Genomic DNA, 16,302 nt, shown 5'->3' with positions numbered 1-16,302 from the left:
CCCCAACATGGGACATGATTACCAGGTGAGTGAGTCTCCCCAGCGACATGGGACACAGATCCCAGGAATGAGCCTGACCCTGGCATCAAGGGAATGAGAATGCCTTTTTGAACAAAAGGGGGAAAAGAAAGGCAACAAAATAAGATTTAAGTGGCTAAGAGATTTCAAATAGAGTCGAGAGGCTGTCCTGGAGGTAACTCCTATGCAAGCTTCAGCTAGATATGCCAAATGGCCACAGTATGACAAGCCCAACTCAACAGTGGTCCCCCAAACCCTAAAGAATACCCAGGTCCCTATCTGAGACTCTATAAAAGTTTCACTAAGTTTATTTTTCAGAAACTTAAATCCCCCAGAATGTTCCTATGCCAGATAAGTCCCAAATCCCAGAGGCAACAGCCTCTTCAAGAACACCAACCAATTGCATCCCCCTTTCCCATAACATCGACAGCCCTTTTCAACATGAACAAGTTAGGGTGGTCACTGCCTGGACATCCCTGAAGATTGGGAAAGTGATTAAACTAGAGGAAGGGGTAGCAACAGACAAGATAGAATTTAACAAGGGATTACGAATACTGAATCTTTATGTAGTTCTTTTTTTCTTAGTTGCTAGGATATTAGAATAGCTAGAAGGAAAGAACTGAAGTGGTAAACTGTAACCCATAACATTCTTTGAAATTTGCTCTATAGCTACTTGTTACATTGTAATTTGGAAGTTATCACATTTTGTATATATGTTATATTTTGCAATAAGGCAATAACTGAAATTGTGGAAATGTAACCCACAATATTCTTTGAAATTTGCTAACTACTTGTTAAATTGCACTTTGAAAGTTATCACTTTTAGTATATATGTTATATTTCATAGTAAAAAAATGAAGGGAAAGAAAACACAAGGAAAAAAACAACTGAGACACTGCATGTATGCCAGCCGGGGCCGGGCCTGGCACATAGCAGGTGCTCAGTAATCAGTAGTGACTATCTTTCTTTCTGTTTCTGTTAGGGTTCATACCCCAGGCTGCCTCCTCTTAGGGTTATCTGCTTGTGTGTTTGTTTCCCAGGCCAGAATGTGAGCTCCATGAGGACGGAGATGAGCCTGCCCATCTCCACGTCCCTTGCAGCCCCCAGCCCAAGCTCCTTCCTCTACACCTCCCTCCTCCCAGCCTGGGTCTGACTCACCCACGATGGTGATGGGCCGGCGGTGGGGCAGGAAGCCAAAGCTGTACTGGAAGATGCCACGGCCGTGGAAGAGCGGTAAGGAGATTCTCATGACCTTCTGCAGCTGGTTCTGGACAGAGCGCAACCAGGAGCCAGGGGAGTTCTTTACCTGGTCAAATACCTCATTTTCCCCAAAGGAGAAGGTGGGCACCAGCGCTGCCCTGGAGAAAGACAGAGGAGTGAAGGCACCAAAGCTTCCCTCGGGGCCCCAGCATCCAGGAATTGGGGCAGAGGACAGAGCCCTGGGCTGGAAACGGGAGATCTGGGCTCTGTCCCAGGCCTACCACAGCCTTGCCCATTGACCTTGGGCAGGTTTCTTCCCCTCTCAGGGCACCAAGACAGGTAGATCCTTCAGAGCCCTCCCAGATAAAAAACATCTGCAAACTTTCTAGAAAAATCTCCCCTAGTCCAGCTGGCTCCTAGTCCTCAAAGATGCTTACCCCAAGGTGGGAGAACAGCTCCCAACCCTCATTCTCCCTGATTCCATAGGTCTCAGATCTAGTGTCAGCTTTGGGGAACGTGTTCCTTCCTACCTAGTCCCTTTGATCACTGAATATCCTCTTGTGGAAGCCTTTCTGGGTGTGTGAAGATGATATAGTACATCTCCCACCAAAACACAATCTTCATTGTGAAGGGACTGAGAATCTCCCCACCAAAATATAATCTGTGTTAGTCTCTGGCTGTCTTCCCACCAAAATATAAGCCTTTGTAATCTCCAGCAGAACGCAGAGCCCTCTTCCTAAAGGCTTGATACCCGTGCATGAGGGCAAGCCTGACAAAGCCCTTGCGGTTCTGCAGCAACAGTGTGTAGGCTCCAGGTCTGGCATCTAGCGCCTCCCGAGCGCCCCCTATGATGATGCCCAGAAGGTTGCCGCCCTCCTTTTTGTTCAGCACGTAAGCAGCGCTCTCCTTGTCTGCGGTGATCAGCCCTGGGGAGAGAGGAAAGTGGGTCAGGAACGGGGCAAGGGGGCTGGGACTGTGAGGGCGGGTATGGTCCAGGAAAGAGGTCACCAGCAGTGCCCACAGGGGAGCTCCCCTGAGGACTAGGCCTGAATCTTCTCCCTCCTCCCAACTCTCTCACCAAGCTCACTGCCCAGCACAGGGCTGTGGGAAGTGCTTCCTTGGGTCTGGCCTTCTTCTCCCACTGCTCGTGCTCTTGGAAGCAATGCAGAACTGTTGGCAGCCCTCCCGAAAACCCCTCTTCCCGTATCTCCAGCCTCAACTTCCTGAGCTCCCCAGGGGTGAGAAGACTCACCTCCGGCCATGAGGTATTCCCTGAGGAAAGGGACCCGGAACCATAAATTCAGCATCATCACACGGGGACGGATGCCGGAGAAGAGCGAAGGGAAGCTCGTACTCTCGGTGCACAGGGTGGTAAAGACCCCAAAGGCCAGGATCCCGTGGGGGTGGAAGCCAGCCAGGTAGTTCTGGGAGGGATCCAGCTCAGCAGTCTTGACCAGCTGCAGGGACAGCCTGGTGAGCCGGGGCTGGCCCTGGGTGCCAGACCCGACCCTACCACTCACAGCTGTGTGGCCTTGGGCAAGTCGCTCCAAATCGCTTCCCACTCAGGCTGTAAACTGGGGTATCTGGACCTGTTCCACCCACCACCCACGGCTGCCCAGAGGCTCAGATGGAAGGTGCCCTGGAATCACCAAGGCTATGTTGCAGAGTATAATTTGAAGGCACCAGAATTGCCACACGGGGGCGCCACCATGCTGGGCCAGCCTCATGGTGATAAAACAATATAAGAAAAGTTGGTCTTTAAGACCTGTGAGTGAACATTGATAGCATATATCAAGAGTGATGCCCATTGGTTGAAAGCACATGCAGACCAGGAGGCTGGCTCTGGTCCTTTTCCTCCAGCCTGCAGTGCAAGTCTATTACCCTGGGGCCCTCTGCCTCCCTGCCCAGCCAGACCCTCACTACCCTGCCTCCACTCCCTTCCCTGGTTAAGGGGAGCTCCAGCACTGCGACTTGCCTGGTCTGGGCAGGCCTGCAGCCTGGAGGGGCTAGTGGGGTCCAGGCAGGCACTGAGTGGGGGGAGGAGAAAGGCTTAACATCAGCAGCTTCTAGCTAACAGACACTGCTCCCAGCAGCTGACCAGACAGGTTGCACTGTGGTTGAGTCTGCAAAGATTATTGCTATGGCTGGTGCTGGTGATTGTTAGGGAGATCATCCCAATCCCACTCAACCAGGAACTGCGGAGCCCACCCTTTACAGTGCCCTGCATTCTGGGAGCCACATCCATCAGAGTAGGAAGGGTCCCCAGGGCTCCAGCCCCAATCCCTAACCCCTGGGCAGGGAGCTCCCTGGTGGAAGTGCTCAGGCAATTTGCCATCCTTTCCACAATAGCTCAGCTTCACCAGGGTGAAAGTTCACTCTGCTGTAAAGCTGAAACTTTTAGCAAGTGATTTCCTGAGAGCCTGCAGGGACCTGGGAGATGGCAGTGGGGCCTTGGGTGCCCCATCCAGGCTTACCAGCCCAAGATCCTCCTATCCTTGACCTGGACTTGGCCTCTGCCCCCGCTCCGGCTTACCCACTGACCCTTTGTGGAAGGGTTGCAGGGACCGCAGGCGGAGGGGCCATCACCTCCCCAGACGAGGGCAAGTCTCCTCCCCTCGTGCAGGAGGGATTTATTGGATGTGAAAATAAAGACAGAACAGAGCAATCTCTGTTTATTCTCATTGGGAAGGAAAAGTACTGCTTTAGGAATCTACCTGATGTTGTCTTAAAAACATAAGTTGCTCAATGCTTTGAAACACTTGCTTCTAAGTTCTCAATTTCTACGAGTAGAAGGGTAATTTTGTGTAACCTTCATAAAGGCAATTTGGCAATATCCATCAAAACCAATAAAAGCAACTGCCCTTCTCACCCAGCAACCCCACTGCTGAGGGATTGAGCCTACAGAATTTCTCACACTTGTACAAAATGACATTTGCTCAAGTTATTCACTGAAGCACTTTTTGATAATATCAAAACCTTGGCATCCACTCAAATGTCCACCAACAGGACCTGTTTAGACGAATTATGAAACATGCACACAATGCACCTGCACAACCATAGACAAGCATGAAGCAGCTCTTCCTGTCCTGATAGGGGATAAGAAACGCAATAGATCAGTAGGTGAAAGAACATGGGCAGAACAATGTGTGCAGAATGCCACCATCTGGGCAGAGAAGGGGAAAAATGCATTTGCCAGTATATGGATACACCAAACACTAGTTAGTAGCTGCTTCTGGGGAAGGAAACTGGGAAGATGGGACGTGAAGTGGGAGGGAGACTTTTGACTGTATATCCTTTTGCCTCTTTTGAATTTTGAACAAGAATGTATTATCAATTTTAAATAAATGAGCAAATGAATGAATGATTACTTCCTTCATAAAAGAGCATTTTAATAGAGATATCCTGGTCAGTGTGATGGCCAGTGCTCAGGCAAGTGTGCCAATGTTTGCACATGCATCTGCTCATGTCCAAGAGTGTGCACTGGTGGGGCCAGGACTGTCCCCTGACACCCAGTCTGCACCTCCTCAGATGTCCTTTGTGGTTGTATTTCTGCATCACCCACTTCTATCTGTCCCCTGTACCCAAGTCCATTATGCCATTACTGTGAGGTCCTCAACATTAGAGACCAAGTGTCTGATGTGTCCCTGATGCGAGAGGCTCTGGCTAGCCTGTGGAATGAAGGAATGAGTGAATGAACCTATGAATGGATGCGGCCAATGCAGCTTTCTTGGAAGGAAGGGCTCCTGGACCTGATCCTGTTCCTGCATGTCACCTGGCTGCAAGGCAAAGAACCCTGCTCCAGGGAAGCAGGAGACCCAGGCTGTGCTGCTGGCTCACTGCATGACCCTTGCCAGTTTCCTCCCTGCCATGCCTCAGTTTTCCTTCTGTCCCACAAGGGCCCTGGCAGGGCTGCAGTTGGGTTCAGGTGAGGTAAACAAAGAGGATGGGAGAGGTTTATAAACTCTAAGGTGCTGTGTTCTCTGTCTTGCTCCTCAGTTCCATGAGGACAGGGAGGAGTGTGACTAAGCAAAGGTGGAAAGATGTCTGGGGAAAACTCTTGCTGGGTGCATGCACTGGCTTGGCACCAGGCAGTGGGGCTGGGGAGGGGGACAGCCAAGTTATTAGGCTCCAGGGGTTGCTAATGTTTTTTATTGGTATAATTCATTACCATAAAATTCACCCTCTCAAAGTGTGCAATTCAGTGGTTTTAGTATATTCAAAAGGTTTTGCAATCATCACCACTATCTAATTGCAGAACATTTTCAACACCTCAGAAAGAAACCCTGTACCTGTTAGCAATCACCCCCTATTCTCCCCTTCTCCCTAGCCCCTGGCAACTACCATGCTCCTATAGGTTTGCCTATTCTGGAAATTTATATAAATGGAATAACACGATATGTGATTTTTTGTATCTGACGTCTTTCACTTAGCATAATGTTTTCAAGGTTCATCCATGTATCAGCACTTCATTTCTTTTTACGGCCAAATCATATTCCATTGTCTATATATACCACACTCTATCTATTCATCAGTTGACGGACATTTGGGTTATTTCTACTCTTTGGCCATTTGCTGATGGTGCTATGAACACTCAGTATAAGTCTACATGTGAACATGTTTTCAATTCTCCCAGAGGTTGCAATATTTAGGATGGGGGTCCTTCCCTGCCCCCTCACTTCATGGCCTGGTGGATGCAAAGGCTTGGCTTCTCCCTGGCCCAGGCAGTAGCTCCCTGTGTGGTCCTGGGTCAGGATCCAGCCTCCCTTGGCCTCGTGGAGGATGAGTTGTTAGCCCTGTCCACCCACCCTCCCATTGTCAGGCACTCACTCCACAGATGCTCATTCCGTCAAGATGCACCTTTTTGCACATTTAACATTTTGAAATCAAGATGCATCTGACAATTCCAATTGGAAGAATTTTTTTCTTAGTGGTACATAAAATACTGGTATGTCCTTCCATTAAGGGTATCGTAGAGTCGAAGAAATACAGTATGTGTCAGGCACTGAGAGCCGGAAGGTAGGATGGAGGTGGTAAACATTTCCCGCACCTACTACGTGCCAGGCACCTTATGTGCAGTGTCATCCTCCATCAGGCTTACGAGGGAAGTACTGATATCGTTGCCCCCATTTTATAGATGAAGAATCTGAGACACATGGAGAGTTAGCCTACTAACACAGCTGCTAAACTGGCAGCGCCAGGATTTGAACCCAGGCAGCCTGGCCCCTTGGGCATAACAGCTGGCTCAGGCCTTGTAGGAGTCCCCAAGTGAAAGGTGGGCGGGGTGGCTAATGGGTGCTTCAAGCGAGGGTCCCAGTGCAAGTGACATAACTCATGCCTGGAGAGCTAAGATGGCAAAGGGAGGCAGGTGAGGGTGGGGGTGGGCAGAGGCCTCAGTGCGGAGGTCTGCAGGATGCAGCAGAGATTCAACTGTATTCTAAATGTGACAGGAGTCATTGCTGTGCTTTCATGTTTTATGAGGCTCATTCAGGCTGCCCTGTGGAGGAGGGCCTGAGGGGAAGCTGGCAGAAGAGCCAGTTAAAGAATTGACTGTGGTTGGGACTGAGGGTAGTGGAGGAAGAGAGAAGGATCAGACCCAGGGGAGTTCAGAAGACAGACCAGGCTTTAGAGCAGTGGTTCTCAACCAGGGGCAGTTTTGGCCACTGCCCCCAGGGGACATTTTGCAATGTCTGCAGACATTTGGGGCTGTCACATCTCCGGGGAGTGCTACCGACATCACATGGGTGGGTAAAGGCCAGGGATGAGGACAGGCCTCCACAACAAAGAATTATCCGGCCCCAAATGTCAATAGGGCAGAGGTTAAGAAACCCTGCTGAAGAGCTGCCTGGCGGGGAGGGGCAGGAAGGGCAGTGGAAGTGGATAGGGCAGGAAGGTCCCCAATCCCTGCAGGGCAGCCCTAGGGCCGAGGGGGAGGGGCCTCAGCACTAGCTCCCCCTGCAAATGGCAGAGGTGGGACTCCTGGAAGTTCACGGGAGACAGGCGCCACTCCACGTGAAGACAGACCTTCTCCCAGGCAGAAAGCAGCCATCTCAGGGAGTGAAGTCTCCATCTCTAGGGTTGTATAAGCTGGAGTTCCTGACCTGGGCGAGTAGCTGCCCATCTGAGGCTCTCTGACTCTGCTTGAGACCCTGTGTGCTGAGGGGAGCATGGGCTGGGAAGTCTGGGCACTAAGCCCCTTGTGAAGCCTGCCGAGCTCTAGAGGGGCTGAGGGCCTGTCCCAGGTGAGCACAGCGGGGAGAAGAGGGGCTCAGGGAGGTTTCCTGCACAGCCCCAAGCCTGGCTCTGACCAGAACTATGCAGATAGCATCCTAAGACATCACGCTGTGTAAACAATGTTTGCTCCGAGATGATGACATCTTCTCAGTGAGGGAACTCAGCTCTCCAGCAGGTCTTCAGCATAAGGTGGTGAAAAATCCCCTGACACTAAACATTGCCCAATTTTTGCCGCTCTTTGGCAGGCCTACAGGGTGACTTCAGAACGCTCCAAGGCCCAGCAACAATTTCCTGATCTTGCTTGAAATACCACCATTAGGGGCTAGTGTATAAAATCACAGCAAGAACTGGCAGGACCTCAGGGATTATTGGAGGACTACTCTCATTTGACAGAGGATGCAGAGGCTCATGAATGCCGGGGGAGCTTGTAGTAGAGCTGGGACTCACTGTCTCCTGCTCACCCCAAGATCCCTGTAGGGTCTGCAGGCTGCAGTGCCACCCGTGCAGGCCCCTAGCCTAGGGCAGGCAAAGTCAGCATGAATGGCAAGTCGCCCTCTGCTGGCCACTCGGTGCTACTGCCCACCCTTGGCAGGTAGTAATGCAAGGGGTTGAGCTATGCAACAATCCTGAAAAATTGTGTGCGTGGAATTTCTGCAAGTTGAGTCCAGTGTCCCACCATGATAGAATAGGCACGAAGCAGCACCAGATGTACCAGACCTGTAACTGGCATTGACTCCGGGTTCAAAGAGGATCCACAAGCTGTCCTTTGGAGGCCCCTGGGCTGACCAAGAGACAGTCAGTCCCCCTGAGAACTTTGAACTGAGAAGTCCCAGTTCTGTGGAATGACCTTCAAAAGCCTTGGTTATCTTGTCCCTGAAAACCTCTCAGGGGCGCTTTCTGCTTTAGTCACATCAAATGTCAGGTTATTGTTCAAAAATCAAAATGGGGCAAGCTTCCAGGCCTTTGCTTGCGCTGGTCCCGTCGCAGGCCGCCTCTCCTTACCCTCCTTTCCCTGGTGAACTTGGGATTCACCTCACAATAGGAAGTGAGACCACAGACAGAATCTACAAAGCTCTCCTAGAGGCCAGACTCTCCCCTGGCTGCAGGCCACTCTCCCAAGGAAACTCTGACCTTCCTGGCACAAGAAGGAGCCCCAGGCTGGGAAGAGATTTCAGAATCTCAAAGCTTAGCAGTCCTGGGGTGGGGACAGGGACTGTGCTCGTGACACACCCGTGACTCCTCTCAGCACCCAGCAGGCCCTGCTTATCTCTGCTGGCAAGACCCTGGGAGGGGGCCCTGCAGAGGAAGGAGATATGGTGGGAGGAGGGGGTGGGCGAGACAGCTCCCACCTGGAGCCCCAGACCAGCTCAGCCCTCATGACCACAGAAGTCTCTTCCAGCCAACCTCCTGCCCTCTGCCCAGGCCCTGCTCTTGCCCTTTGCCCTGGAGGCCCTGCTTACTGGGGTTCTGGCAGCCCATGCACTCCAGTTTTGCTCAGTCTTTGCTAGTCCTTGTTGGGCCCTAGGCCTCTCAGAAGGGAGCAAGGCGGGAGCCCTGACTCTGCCACTGAGTCTTCATGACTCCAGCAAGTTTTAACATTTATGAGCCTATTCCCTTCACTCCTTCTCCCAATGGCACTCCCAGCTTTACCAGCTGGAGACCTAATTCCTGGAGGGCAGGAGAGGCCACTCAGGTGTGCAGGTCAGGTCAGCAGGGTTCCAGCTGTCAGAGTCCTCCCCAAGCCTCCTCGGAGTCCCTACTGACTCAGTAAAATATCAGTAGCTGCTAGTTTACTGAGAAACTACCAGCTGCTTTACTTGCACTACCTCATGGAGTCCATTGGATATGTGGCATCATCCCCATTTTACATACGAGGAAACAGGCTCAGAGAGACTATGTAACTCACCCAAGGTCACACAGCTGCTATGTGGCAGACCTGGGATTAGCATCCAGTCTGTCTAACTTTAGAGACCACAGATGACACCTTTCCTTCTCCCTGGTTTCCAGATGAGGGGCAACTGTCCCTGCCAGGCACATCTCTGCATTCCCACTGCCTTCCCCATTCTGTCCCATCTGGTGAATAAACCATCCCTGCCTGACTGCTTAGATCCATGGGTTTAGTCTGTCTGAGATTCTGTAAAGGACCTGAAGGATCTGCTTCCTCAAATTTAGAGATCTACTCTACTCAGGACTGACCATCGGGTCCAGGGCCAAGTGTCCATCAATGGCCATGAGGTGAGACAGAGAAACAGAGATTCAAAGGCACTTAGAGTAGTAGGGGCCAGCCTGCTTACTGGATCCATGGGGACACTGAGGCTCAGACAGGGCAAGGTCTTACAAGGACACACAGCTCACCAGAATTAGGAGCAGGAAAGAACCCGGGAACAAGTTCACAGCTCTTTGCCCTGCATCTTTACCCACAGTCAATGCACAAACTTTAAAACCAGTAAAAGAACTTGCTGTGTGATCTTGGCCTCACCCTTGTCCCTCTCGGGGTATCAGTCTTCTTATCTGTTGTATTTCTATAGGGCTAGACCTGTGAGTTTATTACCTTTACCCTTCAAACCTGGGCTGCTGGGGGTTTACAACAGTAAGACACGTACATGTGCCACACTACATGCCTCACAGCACCCCTTCAAATCCTGTACATTTGTCAGTTCTCACACTGGCCCCATGTGCCCTTTGCATGGATGGGAAAACCAAGGCCAGAGAGAAGCTGAAACCCTTCCCCAGGGCACACAGTAGTAGAAACCCAGGCTCCTGCCTCCCAGCCCAGTGTTCTCATGGAGATTTGGGGGCACTCTGGCCCTGCCCACACCCTAACCAGCCCGTCTCCCTCACCCCAAACCAGCCTCAATACTCACCGATACAGGGAAATAGTCCTTCATGTACTTCCACATGAACCAACGCCTTACGGCCATAACTTTCCTGCCCCCCTGCGCTGGCTTTTCCCAGTCCAGGTAATACCAGGTTGCATACAGGACAGAGAAGACCCAGAATCTTGTGAACAGGAGGCCTATGAAGATGGCAATGCAGATCAGGGCTGTGGAGGAAAGCAGGTGCTGTCAGTGGTCAGGTCTGAGAGGAAGGCAAGTAAGACCTTCCAGACTGAGCTTTCCCCATACAGGCAGCACTAGCAGCACTGTGTGTCCAGCCCTTGACCCCAGGAGGAAGGGATCAGTGTCCCTTGCCTTCAAGGAGATGGAGGCTCTGAGAGGGACTGCAGCCAGCTCAGTGTTACCAGGAGCCTGGACGTGAACCCAGGTGAGCCTAACTCCAAAGCTCATTTTCTTCCCACTGTACCAGGCTGCCTCGTTCACTGCCCCCTTCCCCTATCCCTTCTTCCCTATAAAATTTTCTGCAATACTTGAAACATTAATACTGTCTTGGTAGGCAAAAAAAAAATGCCTATTAATATAGCAGGTGCTCAATAAATGGGTGGTGGATACTTGGTTAGATGAACTGCTCTACTTTCCATCTTTTGGGACCTCTAAGATAAGAGACTCTCTTTCTCCCTAGCCCTCTTTCTGCCTGCCCTCTGTCCCATCTTTCCACAGATAAATCTGGCTCGGTTCCTATTTTAGCCAAAGCCCTTCCGTAGCTTTCCTGTAACTTCAAGGAAGAGTCCAAGCAGCTTAGTCTGGCATTCAAGCTCCTCAGGAGCTGACCCTCTCTCCCCTCCTGCTCCAAGCTCAGCTCTCCCATATATACATATAACCCTCCAGCTACACTAAACTGCTCAGTGTTCCTAAAACTCACTGAGCTCCCTTCTATCTCTTAGCTTTTGCTCATGCTGTTTCCTCTGCCTGTAGTGCCCTTTCCTGGTGAAGGTGAGAAAGGAAGGAAGGAGAAGGGAAGGGGCCAAGCTCTGGCTGCCCTGCAGGTCAGGGCTGCAGCACGGCTAGGAGCAGGCCCAGTGTGGAATTCCCCCCCGAAGCAACAATTCTTCATCCCTTTTCACAGATTAAGCCTGGCTTCATCACAGGGCCAGGTGATCTGTTAGGCAGCCCTCAATCTGATGCCAGTGGAGCATCTTCCCCAGAGAACTTTGCTCTCTCCCCGCCATCACCTCCACTCAACACCATGTGTTCTCCAGGAAGGCCAGCTTCCAGTTGTGTAGTTCATTTGCAAACAGGGCAGTCTGGGACTGCCAATCCTGGCAGGCTACCTGGAGGAGGGGATGTTTGACTCAGTAAAAGTTCATAAGCCAGAGGATGCAGATTTGGGTCCACACATGTTCACTTTATATGGTGTGCTAGGTGCTGGTGGTACAGCAGTGAACAAAATACAGAAATACTTGCTCTTGTGGGGCTGACTTTCCAGCACTATCTTTGGTGCACCTTGTTTTTAAATGCTATTGAAATAGTTACTGATAATTAAACATGGGGAAGTTTCACATACATACCCAGACACCTGATGCCTTCTTAAAAACCAGAAGAAATGGCAGCCCTGAGTTGGTATTCGCACAGGCAGCTACTTCATCTGGGCTTTCCCCCATTCCCAGACTGGCTGGTCAGTCACTGCTCTAACCTCTGCACCAGACTTGAGATTCCTTTGGGTTTGTCTTAAGTATTTTATAATAAAACTTTAAAAAGATGAAGTTGTGGAACAGTGGGAACAAAACGCAACCATTTGTATGAAAAAGAACATTTGCACATGCCTGGAAGATAGAAGGACTCACACAGATCTGGAGGAAGGAGACAGGATGCCAGGGGACAAGGACAAAGAGGAAACTGACTTTTTTTTTAACTTTCAAATTGAATTACTTTTAATCTTTTACATTAAAATATTGAAATGTAAAAAAATACAAATAATAAAGAACCCCATCTAGAGTTTCTGTCTCCTCAGGCAAAACCAAAAGTCTGTGCAGGTGTTTCCCATGTTTAGAAAACCAGCTCTAGAGAATAAAAAAACTAAACTAATACTGGTTACCTGGAAAGTGGGAGTCTTTTACTTTTTTAGGGTATACATTTTGTTTGAATGTGTTACAATAACAAGCAGACTTTTGCAAAAAAAAACACAGGGCATCTGCACTTGACCAGAGAAGACCTCTCCCCAAGCCCATCCCCATTCCCCAACTCTGGGCTCACCTCTTTAACTCCTTTTAGCAGACAAATATCAGACTGTGGGTCTTTACAGTAATTTAGGAAGGGCAACACCTTCTTTCCCTGAGAGGGAAAAATTTTAAACCCTACTTTACAGAGGCCCAGAGAGGGTATGTAAATTGGCTAGTCACACAGCAGGCTAGAAAGGTAGGACTTGGGATTCAATCCTACTGTTTTGGCCACTTCATGCTCCCCAAATCCATTCATTCATTTAACAAGCATGTTTTGACTCCAAGTCTTCTAGGAGCTAGAGATACAGCTGAGAATAAGGCAAACTGAATGGATAAATTCCCTCTTGTGAAAGAGTGTGAGTTGTGGGTGAGAGGAAAGGAAACACACAGCAACAAGTAACCAATTGGGAAAGTACTACTTGCTCGTGGGACCTGGGCCCTCGGTGACTGGTCCTAGCTGCCTTCTCCAGCCACTTCCCCAAAATGCATCCGGTAACTCCCACGTGAACCAACCGTTTCATAAACGTGCACAGGCTCTGCGTGTGCAGTTCCAGTGCCTCGGAGGCCCTTACTCTCCTGCCGCCTTTACATCCCTACATATTCCTTAAAACTCCCCTTTAGATAACACTTCTGTAACGCCTTCCTCTGCGTCTTCCCCTTCTCTCCCCAGCCCCCCACGCTGCCTGTCTGTTCACCTCTCTGTTATAATCCTGCTCACCCAGGATGGTAACTGCCTGGTGACTTTGCCCCCTCTGGGTGCCACCAGGCCCTCAAAGTCAACTACGTTCAAATCTGAACTTATCCTCCTTCCCCTGATGTCCCCACGCCTTCTCCTCCTGAGCACCAGTGTTCAGTGTGGACAGCCAGCACACGGTAGAGACCTCAGCATCACCCTCTCCATCCACACCTGTGGTCACCTGCCCCGTGCATGTTATTCCCTAAATATCCCTCACACCAGGACACTTCTTTCCACCCCCCTGCCAGCCTCTCTAGAACTTTTCCTTAAAGGGCCAGATAGTAAATATTTTAGACTTTGCAGCCCAAGAGGAAAATTTGAGGATATTATTTAGGTACTTAACCAACCATTTAAAATGTAACTATTTAAAAATATAAATGCCGTTCTTAGCCCCTGGTTTGTACAAAAGCAGTCAGCGCGCTGGATTTGGCCTATAGTCTGTAATTTGCTGACCCCTTAGCTAGGCTGTGACTGCTTCCTTCCATCAGTCTATTCTCCCACACCCCAAACACAGTGGATACCTCGCCTGCAGCCACAGGGACTTTGAACCCACAGATCAGATCAGTCATTGTCACTCCCCTACCTAAAGGCCTCCCAGGGCTTCCCTTTGCAGTCAGGATAAGAGATTAGTTGCAACCTCCCACACCTGGCATGAGTGAATTTAGTGCCCTTTCCGTTCCTCTGGTCCTCAGCCCCTAGGCTGCTTTGATCTCTCTGTGCCACTCCCAGGCTACTGTGCTAGCAGGGCTAGGCATGTGCCAAGGGCCTGCAGTGGGAGGGTGGGGAGTGAGCATGCATAACCAGTCAGACACACTCCTGTGCTCAACCAGCATCCAAACCAAGCTGAGCATGAGGTTCCTCACCCCTTACAGAGCCACCAGGCTATGGGGCCCCAGCGCCCTTTTTCCAGAGATGGTCAGGAGCCAGCAGACTTTGCTGGCTGCCCTGGGCTTGGACTTGCTATGCTCTCTCCTTCCCTGTCACCCACACCTTCTCCCAACTCCCTTTGCTCCTTTCTCTTTTCTCTGCCCCATTTGCTTTTCTTTCTTCGACAGTAGGAGGAGCCCAGGACTCCTGATTGGCAAGCTGAGGCATTTAAGGCACTTAATTTCTCTGCCCACCAGTGCAAATGGGGATAACTGGCGGAGGGATATTAAAAACGTGTAACAACCCTTAGGACAGAGATACAGACCAATCAGAATGGATGCTGGCCATGGCCGGGTCAGGGTCCTAGAGGGCTGCTTTGCCAAGGGTTAATCCTTTAGCTGCAAAATTGTGGGAAGGTTCTGAGGGAGCACTAAGGGGTAGGAGTGGGGGTCAGGGAAATGGCTATTGACCAAACTCTGCAGACTATGTCAATATTCCAACAACAGACTAAACACCAGCCCTGGGGGTGACAGTCCCTACCCAGTCAGGTGCCCACAGATGAAATGAAGAATCCCACATACTCCCAGTTGCTCTCTCTTTCAAACCCATAGTCCCAGTCCCTCCTTGAAAAGGTTACTTTCAACAGCACAGGAGTTTGGGTGAGTGTGGCTCTCCATGGCCACAATCAGTATTGGTTTTTGAGGGAGGGGATGCAAGGGGGCTTACCCCTACCCTCCTGTGCAATCGCAGCCCAGGGTCCAGGCCAGGTCTGTGCTGGGCAAAAGTAAGCACATGTCTTCATTTCACCTGCACAACCCTGTGAGGCCAGGATTGCTCTCTCCATTCTGCAGACAAAGGAGAGGCCTGGAGAGTCAGCAGGGGGCAACCAAGGTGACACAGCTGGTAAGCTGCTCAGCCCGAGTCTGATCCCAGGTTTGCCTGGTGCCCACTCACTCCCCAGTCCACCCCTTTCTCCACCCTGTTCATTTTGTTTCCCCATCTTCCCCTACCCTTCCTACCCAGTTCCCAGTTCCCTCCTCTGTGAAAGCAAGGAAGGAATTCTGTCCCCTCTTAGCCCCCTGAGGAGCCTGGAACTTCCCCTCAATCCCCTCTATCCTTCCCCACACCACCATGAGGCAAGGTCTCCGTCCAAGTATCAAGGGGAAATCTGCAGCCCAGGAAAGTTAAGTAACCTGCCCAAAGCCAGGGCAGTGGTCCCAGGACCCCCTACCTACCCAACTCCCCAAAGGCTGCTGGGCAGGCCCAAGAGGTCTCTCTGGGCAGGAGCTCGAGCAAAGACTCCTCCAGGTCAGACCTCTCCCCACCATCAACACACTGTGCACCTGGAGTGGCTGCTCTGCCCTCCCAGATGCCCGCGGTCTCCCACCAACCTTCCCCCCACCCCTCCCTCTCCACCCCCTGCCCAGCCTGCCTTACGCAAGACCAGTAAGGAGAAAACAAACAGCAGGACGGTGAAAGTCTGCAGCCTGCGCTCCCACGGCACGGCCAAGGGCGCGAACTTCACCATCCTGGCCCCTCTGCCTGGCTCTGGGGGCTTCTCCAAGCGAGCGCTGGTTGCGGCTTAAGGTTGTACAAGCCTGGGGGTGCCACACCCAGCCTGGCCCAGCCCGGCCCCAAGGCGTCCCTGCCTCTGCCCTGGGAGGGAACTGTTTCTTAGAAGAAACCTTTGAATTCCTCCTACTCTGGGGCCTGGCTCAGAGAAGGAGGAACAGGAGGTTGTTCAGCCCTTATCTGCTGCAGTTCCCTCCCCCGGCAAGGCCTTATCTGCCAGGTCATCTTTCTCTGATTGCTCAAATCTTGCCCTTGTTTCCACTCAGGTAAAAATGCTTGGTTCTGGATTGTCAGGCCCCAGAAAAAGAGTCTAACGTATAGAAGGAATGTCTGATCCAGGGGTCCTGCTGCTTGTCTCATAAATACCAGGTGTGCCATAAACTAAGGGTTGAAGGGTGTTTTAGGAATCCCAGTCACAGTGGCACCTAGACAGGGCAGACAAGGCAAGATCAGATATCCCCATAAAGATGAATGAACGCAAACAAGCCAAAAGGCCTGCTTCCTCCACATAGATAACATAGTGCACATCAAAGAAGAGTAGTGTGTTAAAACCCTAGTAACCAGTCAGCAGAAACTGATAAGCACTCACCCAGTCGAGGCCCAGAACACACTCAGCAGGACC

General features: G+C 51.0%; 1 protein-coding gene across 5 annotated transcripts in view; it reads right to left on the bottom strand.

The window, feature by feature from the left end:
• The window catches only part of MOGAT2 (monoacylglycerol O-acyltransferase 2), a 32,958-nt gene extending 17,210 nt beyond the window's left edge, over window positions 1–15,748 (bottom strand). For 3 of the 5 annotated variants that reach the window (XM_037840698.1, XM_037840700.1, XM_037840699.1), the window contains exons 1-5: window positions 15,546–15,748; window positions 10,314–10,492; window positions 2,471–2,675; window positions 1,970–2,144; window positions 1,177–1,376 (exon numbers count right to left, since the gene is read on the bottom strand). In XM_037840698.1, coding sequence (XP_037696626.1) covers window positions 1,177–1,376; window positions 1,970–2,144; window positions 2,471–2,675; window positions 10,314–10,492; window positions 15,546–15,636 — 850 coding nt within the window. In that variant the 5' untranslated portion in view covers window positions 15,637–15,748. The remainder of the gene's footprint in view (window positions 1–1,176; window positions 1,377–1,969; window positions 2,145–2,470; window positions 2,676–10,313; window positions 10,493–15,545) is intronic. The other 2 variants (XM_037840702.1, XM_037840701.1) reach the window with 1 other exon arrangement.
• Between the last annotated feature and the right edge of the window lie 554 nt (window positions 15,749–16,302).

Source organism: Choloepus didactylus, chromosome 6 (genome assembly GCF_015220235.1).
Source record: "Choloepus didactylus isolate mChoDid1 chromosome 6, mChoDid1.pri, whole genome shotgun sequence".
NCBI classification, from domain to species: domain Eukaryota; kingdom Metazoa; phylum Chordata; class Mammalia; order Pilosa; family Megalonychidae; genus Choloepus; species Choloepus didactylus.
The sequence above is the reverse complement of the archived record's forward strand: the minus strand, read 5'-3'. Positions and strand labels throughout refer to the sequence as shown.